This window comes from Emericellopsis cladophorae (genome assembly GCF_022114955.1).
Source record: "Emericellopsis cladophorae strain MUM 19.33 chromosome Unknown NODE_40_length_209357_cov_118_235785, whole genome shotgun sequence".
In the NCBI taxonomy this organism is placed as follows: Eukaryota; Fungi; Ascomycota; class Sordariomycetes; order Hypocreales; family Bionectriaceae; genus Emericellopsis; species Emericellopsis cladophorae.
In genome coordinates, this window is record NW_026250965.1 from 200,628 (window position 1) to 209,357 (window position 8,730).

General features: G+C 47.3%; 1 protein-coding gene across 1 annotated transcript; it reads right to left on the reverse strand.

Annotated features, from left to right (window-relative positions):
• Positions 1 to 893: 893 nt before the first annotated feature.
• On the reverse strand, positions 894 to 1,616 carry J7T54_001999 (HC-toxin synthetase; the record flags this gene model as incomplete). Its single annotated transcript, XM_051508160.1, has 1 exon — positions 894 to 1,616. One exon carries the CDS (start codon positions 1,614 to 1,616, stop codon positions 894 to 896), a length of 723 nt encoding a protein of 240 aa, XP_051360767.1.
• Positions 1,617 to 8,730: the final 7,114 nt, after the last annotated feature.

Consider the following 8,730-nt stretch of genomic DNA (forward strand, 5'->3'; position numbering starts at 1 on the left):
CGTCCAAGTTGGAGGGGCTGCGGGGGTGACAAATTAGTGCGTATTTATTTTGGCAGCCGTGACTTGCTAGTTGTCTGTGGATAGATATGCACGGCTGCGTTACTGGCGCCTCGCGGATATCAAATGATGAAACATTCTTATTTAGTTGATTATCTGGTGCCAGATGTGGGAGAGGAGCTGGAAGCAGAATCTATGAAAGAGCAGTTTGTGCTTACAATGCATGCCGAGTTCCACAGGATAGTCAGCTTTACGCGAGCATACGGTAGTTAACTAGTCGCAACTCAGTCTCTCTGAACATAGCCATGCCAGGCACCATCTCGAATCCTGCACCGCCATATTGCGCCGTCCTTGCCTGAGCCTTTCTGGCAAGAATTAAAAAATGACTCCCATAATATCCCTGACCAGCGACGTAATCAGTGATGTTATTGATTTCCTGAAGTCTTGGACGGTGGCGGAAGGATTCGACTCCTGCGTAGCCAATGACGCATTGCCGAAGCTGTTCGGAGCCGAGAAGATGCAGGGTAGGCCAAAGCAATGTGCAGCCCTCGACGGAAGTCATGGATAGGACTGCGCTCGAGGTCCAAGCATAAATCAAAGTTGAAAGATTGAATGTATTAAAACGATAGATGTAATCAACCGCGAGAGAATCGATAATGGCCAGCACCATCATTGGCCGGGGCACCAGCCTCTCAGCGCCTCCCAAACACACATGTAAGTAAGCAAGTAACCCACGGCTCTTGGCGCACTGCCACGCCGTCCTTCATGGCTCACGGAGACAAACAAACCAACGCCAAACACCTGGTCAACGAGTGACTGTCCCACGAAAGCAACGCTGCATTATGACCTGGATGTGCCCAGTGACGGTGGTACAAGTGCAATAGGAGAGCTCCCGCTTATACGCCGCCCACAGTGGTCACAGCAACCCCGTTGGTCTCGGGCTCAGCCAGCATCACCTCGTGCACCTGCGAGACTTGAATCCCCGACGTCGCCGCCGGAGCTGGCACCGGGGCTGGCCCCGATCGCGAGATGACGAGCGCGGGCAGCTCGGCAATGCTCTCTGCGCGCATAATGTCCGGCACGCGCAGCGAAATGTTCTCGCGCATGAGCGCCTGGAAGACGCGGATGGCGGCGAAGCTGTCGCCGCCGTTCTGTGCAAAGCCGCGCGTCTGCACGAGCTGGCCGACAGAGGTGCCGACCGCCGTGGCAATGGTGCGCATAATCTTCTCGTCCAGAGACTCCACGGGGGCCTTGGAGGTGGGTGTCGGAGGGGGCCCGTCGGCGTGCGCCTCCATGAGCAGGCTCTGCCTCAGGGCGACCTCGTCCACGGCGCCTGACGGGTCGACGGGCAGGACGCTGGGGCGCGACCACTTCCTGGGGACGACGGCGCGTCCCCCGTCGTCGCGCATCCTCTTGACGAGCGCCTTGCGCGCGGCGCGCAGGGCTGACTCGTCGGGCTGCTGCACGTCCGGGCTGAGGCAGATGGCCACGACGAGGTCCTGCTGGGGCGCGTCGGCGGCGGCAATGTCGACAATCTTGGCCTGAACAATGGCTGGGTCGGCGAGGAGACTGTCCTCCATCTTGCGGACGAGCTCAGGGGTGATGGCGATCTGGCTCATCCTGGCGGGTCTGATCGCTGTGAATAGGTAGGTAGATGGTCGGTCGGCTGTAAATGACAATGCTGTAAACGTATCTTGTCTTGAATAGACGGCAGTTGGTGAAGAGGCGTATGGTAAGGACAGGTGGACGAAGCGAGCTGGTATTCAGGACTCATGCATATACGCCTTGTCGAGAACGGACAGACAAACAGACAATCCGGGGATGAAACGTCCTATATAGAGCGACTTGGAGGGTGTGGGAGGCTGACGGGACCCGCTGGACCGGCCGTCGACCCCTGATGGCCGCCGATCCTTTCTCCTGGGCGCGTCTTGGCTCGTGGGAGAGGCGAATATGCATCTTGGCCCGCGGACAATCGTCACTGCCATATTGGCGCGGATTGTCTTCACTCTTCGTAATGGCGGCCACTTGGACTCATACACTCGCGAGCGTCTACGGAATACACAATGTAGATTAATATGCCTGCCAATGCTTGGCTGACAGACTGCGAGCCCGCGTGGCCCCTCCAGCCGCGATCCTGCGGCTGTTGAAGGCTTGGCCGCGCCTGTGATCGCGGCACGAGCAGGGAATTGATTTCAATGTCGCGCTTTCACCTATCGTGAGTGCTGGTCTGCACGAGCACCAGGGCCACAAGGCGCACTGTCGACTCGTCAATCGGCCTCAGGCGCCATCACAGTGTGCTGACTGCCGTGTAACATGTAACGAGCCAGATTCGTGCGGCTTCTTGCAACGTGCAACTCCTCCTTTTGGCGGTGATCGTCGTCGCACTCCTCGCCACAGGGCGAGAACAGCGAGGGCTCTGTCTACTTCTGGCGAGGGACCCGACAGCGTGGCGAGCGTGCACTTGGCAGGCTGAGCTGTGAGGTTTCCGAGTGCGTTGTCCTGTAGCGACAGAGATCGTTGACGTTGCACGGCAAACTGGATTGGATCCGGGTCGTTAGCCCAACACTTCTAATCCCATAAGAGAAGGCCCGATACACCTTTAGGCCCTGATCGGCTCCCCCAACAAACGTCCCTGGGATAAGACAAAGGCCTGCATTCCCTAGATTTGATTCACAAAAACACTAACTAACCCTCTTCTAGATAGGATCACGATATATAAGAACAAGTCCATATTTTTTATACATCGCGCTAGTAAGGACTTCTAGTATACCTTAATTTAGTTTAGACTCTAAAAAAATCCCAAGTTTTTATCCCGTAGCTTATCTAGACCGGAGACAAATAGTGTATAAACTTATATACTAAACCTAACGACTTAGGCGTGAACTAAAAGAAACTCGATACTAAAAGAGCAGAGGCCGAAGTATAGGTTAGGTTTCGGCCCGAATAATAGCTAGATATGTTACGACCTAACATGCGACCGCATGCGCCACCATGCTATCAGAAACTGGATTCAATAAAGAGAGTGAGAAGGTGCACAATATCGAGAGGGCGCAGCTAGATCGCTACGAGTACGGGGTCCTTAGTGACTGTATTAATCTCTTGATCTTCCTAGAAGCATTCCTCGGCTACGAAGGTTTTTCCCTTAGTACGTGTTATGGGCTAAGCCCTGTTGGAATAACTTGGTAGCTCAGATTGAGTCTATCTAACGATAAGGTAGGAAAAGAGAAAGAGGAGGGAATTTACGGTCCCCCTTTCCTGTGAAGACCCTGCGAGGTCTGTGCGTCCTCGTGGGCACGCGTCACGTGCCTGGGTGAACTAGGCCGGGTCTTGTACCCAGCCGCTAGTAACTGGTAGAACCGTAATATTACCCCCTTACTAACTCTAGGCTAGCCTACGGTGGCCCGTCGGGATAGCTGCGGGGTGCCTTACCGCTAGGAGTATATCCTGGGTTTTTGTATATAATAATTCGTACTCCGGGTGGATCCGCGGTTTCTCGTATTACCCCGCGTGGTATAGCTACGTCCTATATATATACCCGTTAGCCTCGCGAAATAAGGCTAAGGTAAAGGTAACATAAGCTAAACTTAGATAAATCTAAGGGCGGCTATAATAATATCGGCCGTGGCTTTCCTTATTTATTATTTTTTCTCTCCTTTAGCCTTATTTCTCGATACTAGTATATACCTTTAATAGCCCGCGGTAGCTGTCAGGGGGGGTCGGTCGGCAGGTAGGACGGGGAACACTCGGTCAGGCTGATCTAGTCTATTACTACGGATAGGCACTCCTTAGGTAAGGTAGGCTCTATATACAAGACATAGCTCGAAGAGCTACAACAGAAGACGGTCGGGATCGCGACAAAATATAAAGGCAGGCGCGAGTTTATATAACTACTAGGTGCAGGGTGGGTCCCCGCTCTTGACCAGCTGTGACAATACGCCCCCCTTCTAAGGGCGAGCTCCTGCGAGCATTTATTAAGGACTAGGTTTATCGGGATATCGGCGGTAGTAGTTGGCGACGATCTGTTACGCGTTCTCTGAATAATCTACGGGTTCTTCGGTCGGATTATTATACCTAACCTACTTTATAGTATACTATAATCGTAGGTTACCTTAGCCTCTTCGTTCCTAGCGGGAATCTACTATCTCTTATACTATAAAATCTTCAGCCCTATTAACTTTAATAGGCGGCGGGGGTACGATATATTATCCGGGATAGGGGTTATTAGTAACGGGTCGGAGTAAGTTAATATAGAACATAGGGTATACTCTTATACTTACAAGTAGTTCTAGTTTATAGGCATACGGCGACACGGCCTTCTCGACCTTTAAGGGGCCGATATTCTTCTAGTCTAGTTTCTTCTATAGCTATAGGGTTCGTAGGTTTCGGGCGTCTAGCTAGACTAAGTCTCTAGTACGATACGTGCGGGTAGGTCGGCGGTTCCGGTTCGCTTAGTCTTCGTAGTAGGCTTAGGCGGCGGTTAATTCGGACTATAGGTGTTTATTAATCTACTTTATCTTACGAATAAAGCTTTCTACGTCCCGGGAGGCGGGAGTATTAGCGGTAGGGATATCTAGTTCGAACCCTATCCGGGGGTGGGAGCCGTAGTTAGTAAAGAACGGCGATATACTAATAGTCTCGGATTTCTAGGAGTTAGTAGCGAATTCAGCTAGCGGGAGCTAGGTAAACTAGTTATCTTATAGATATAATACGTAGGATCGTAGGTATTATTCTAAGATAGTATTAAAGCGTTTAGTCTAGCCGTCTATTTATAAGTATATAGCGGTTAATAATAAGCTCTTGATTTATAGCTATCGGTTTAAGCTCTTCTAGAACTTAGAAATAAACTAGGGGCCTCGGTCGGATATAATAGTTAATAGTAGGCCGTATAGCTTCTAGATATAGTATAAGTATAGACGGGCAGTCTTAGCCGAATCGTAGGTTACTTTATAGGGTATTAAGTATCTTATCTTCGTTAAATAGTCTACTACGACGAGGATTATATTATATCCCTAGCTCGGAGGTAAGTATATAATAAAGTCTATTAATATATCTCTTTAAGCGCGTTCGGGGATCGGTAGCGGCTTTAGGACTCTTTAATAGGCGTCTCGGGATGGGTTAGACCGGCGGCAGGTGTGATAGTTCTTAATCTATCTTTCCACGTATACTAGCATACCTAGCTAGAAGTAACTTCTTAATAGGATATCGTAAGTACGGGCTCGTCTAGGGTGTCCGGCAACGGGTGACTTATAATAACGGCGGAGTAATTTAGCTTTTAGTTCGCTATAGTTAGGGACGTATAAGCGGTCTCGGAAGTATAGGCGGTTATAGTTCTTAGTATACTTAGATAGTATAATATAGGTATAGCGTTACTTACCTTTATAGATCGCTTCTTAAATAGATTCTAGGATTTTATTAGCGGTATAGCTTTTATTAAAGAGATCGGATAAGTCGGTAGGAAGTTTAGTTAGTAAGCGAGCGGCGTGGAACCTTACCCTCGGGTCTAAGTTCTCTCTCTTTAGTACTATCTAGCTCTAGTAAAGAAGGCGTTTATCCCCCTCCTTTAAGAGATCCTCTAACCTCCTAATTAAAGCATCGGGCTTAGTACCTTACTTCCCGGGTCGGTAGGTAATCTAAAAATTAAATCGTAATAGGAACTTAGACTAACGGGCTTATCTTTAGTTTAGTAGCTTCGTTATAGTAAAGTACTCTAGGTTATAGTAGTCGGTAATTACTTTAATCGGTAAAGAGGCTCCCTTTAACTCTAGGCGCTACTCCTCGAAGTAGCGAATTATAGCTATTAATTCTTTATCGTAGATCTCGTAGTTATACTTAATAATAGTATACTTCTTCGAGAAGAAAGTAATAGGTCGTAGTATCCTATTATCCCCTACCTAAGATAATACCCTAGCGGAGATATAGTCGGAGGCGTCTATCTCTAAGATAATATTCTTTTCCTAATTAAATAAGGCTAGTATCGGGGCGGTGCTAAAAGCGGTTTTTAGGCCTTCGAAAGCGTTATAGCAGTTAGTAGTCTAATAAAACAGGACTCCCTTTCTAATTAAGTGGTTTAAGGGTACGGTAATCTTCGAGTAATCCCAGATAAATCTCCGGTAGAAATTACCGAAACCTAGAAAGGCTTATATATCGGTAATATAGGTCGGTATCTTTTAGTCTCTTACGGTCCGGACTTTCTTAGGGTCTATTCGGATTCCCTCTCGGCCGATAATTAAGCCTAGGAATTTTATCTTAGTTACGAAGAATTCGTACTTTAATATCTTAGTATATAGCCTAGCGTTCCTTAGGGCTTTTAGGACTATTCGTAAGTATTCTTTATATTCGGACCTCGTTCGGCTATAGATTAAGATATCGTTTAAGTAGGCGGTATAGAAAATATCAAGGTATTCTCTTAGTATATTATTAATATACCTCTAGAAGGTTATAGGGGCTCTAGTTATTTTAAATAGTATAATAAGCGACTCGTATAGTCTAAATCGAGTGCGGAAGGCGGTTAAGTACTCTTCCCTTACGCGTATCCGGATATTATTAAACGCAGAGATAATATCGACCTTCGAGAAATATCGTATACTAGCTAGGTTATTTAGGGATTCCTTAATTAATAATAACGGGTATTAGTCTTTAATAGTAATATTATTTAGAGCGCGATAATCGATATAAAAGCATAGTCCGCTATCGTTCTTCTTAACGAATAATATAAGGGATGCTATAAAGGAGGAGCTTAGTTAAATAAATCCTTTTCGTAGGTTCTCCTCTAACCACTCCTTTAGGGTCTTTAGTTCCTCTCGAGATATCCTATATAAGGGTCTAAACAATAGTATACTTCCTTCTTTTAACTAGATATAGTAGTCTTTAGGTCGGTACGGCGGTAGTTTATTAGCTTCTTTAAGCGAGAATACGTTAGCGAACTCGGCGATCTCTAGGGGTAAGGTAGGTTCTTATTTAGTAGGTTCTATAATTATCTCTTCGATCTAAGCTATAATAATAGCGAATAGCCTTATATCGCTCCTTCGGGTATATATAGATACGGCTCTTAGCGATACTAGAAAGATATCGCGTTAGCTTAGTAGTCCGGGGGCGGGCTTTAGATACTAGCGGATTTTCGCAGGAACGGTATATATAGCTATAACTTTTAACGAAAGTCCGGGTAACGTGATTGATAAGCGAACCGCCTAGACAAGCGAACCGCCCACTTTCCTATCATCATCTATCATTATTATTTGATTAATTGTTCCACAACAACTAGCAATGTCAGATCAAAGGAATGAAGCTAATACCCTTCTTGCTATTCAAGCGCTTCAAACCAACCCAAAATTAAGTGTGCGACGCGTAGCTAAGATCTACAATGTTCCACGCACGACGCTGAGAGATCGCAAGCACGGAACTCAATCAAGACGCGATATAATAGCCAATTCGCGGAAACTATCCGATCTTGAAGAACAGAAGCTAGTCGAGTATATACTCGATCTAGATTCGCGAGGATTTTCCCCTCGGATCAGTGGTGTTAAAGAAATAGCCAATCTATTGCGTATCGACCGCGACGCGTCACCCGTTGGCAAGCGCTAGGCAGGGAATTTTATCAGGCGGCAACCAGAGCTTAAGACGCGTTTCTTTCGCAGATATGACTACCAGAGGGCCAAATGCGAAGATCTAGTCGCTATAAACGCGTGGTTTCGACTTATAGCGAACACAATCGCGAAGTATGGCATCTAATTAGATGATATCCATAACTTCGACGAGACAGGCTTTATGATAGGCGTTATTACAAGCGGTATGGTTGTCACAGGCGCCGAAAGGCGTGGGAACCCGAAAAGAGTCTAGCCTAGAAACCGGGAATGGGTTACAGTCATTCAATCGATCTCTGCACAGGGCTGGGCAGCGCCGCCGTTCATCGTTGTTGCAGGCCAATATCACCTCTCAAGCTGGTATCAAGAAAGCACTCTCCCTGGCAATTGGGCTATCGCAACTACGAAAAACGGCTGGACCGATAATGCTACGGGTCTCCTATGGCTAAAGCACTTCAATCAACATACAGAGAAGCGATCGAATGGTGCCTATCGTCTTCTGATCCTTGACGGCCATGAAAGCCACCACTCTGCCGAGTTCGAGGCATATTACAAGGAGAATAAGATTATTACGCTCTGCATGCCTCCTCATTCGTCTCACCTACTCCAGCCTCTTGATGTGGGCTGCTTTAGGCCGCTCAAAACGGCATACGGTCGAGAAATAGAGCATCTAATCAAATGCTCTATAACACACGTTTCAAAGACTAAGTTTCTTCACGCCTTCCACGCTGCATTCCGAGCCACATTAACCGAAAGTAATATCAAGGGAGGCTTTAGAGGGGCTGGAATTGCCCCTCTAGATACGGAATATGTGATCTCGAAGCTAGATGTGAAGCTACATACTCTAACGCCTCCTAAGGGGACTCCAGAGCTTCCTAACCCTTGGGTCTCAAAGACCCCTAAGACGATCAAGGAGACTGAATCTCAGTCTGCCTACCTTAAAAATCGAATCAGGAGACATAAAAGTAGCTCCCCAGCATCAATAATCAACGCTATGATGTCAATAACCAAGGGTTTAAAGGCATATTAGCACGAGATAGCGTTATTAAGGATAGAGGTCCGGGATCTTCGAGATACTAACCACATCCTTAGCCGGCGCCGGAGAGAGAAAAAGACCCGCCTACGAAATGGAGGGACCATAACAGTAGAGGAA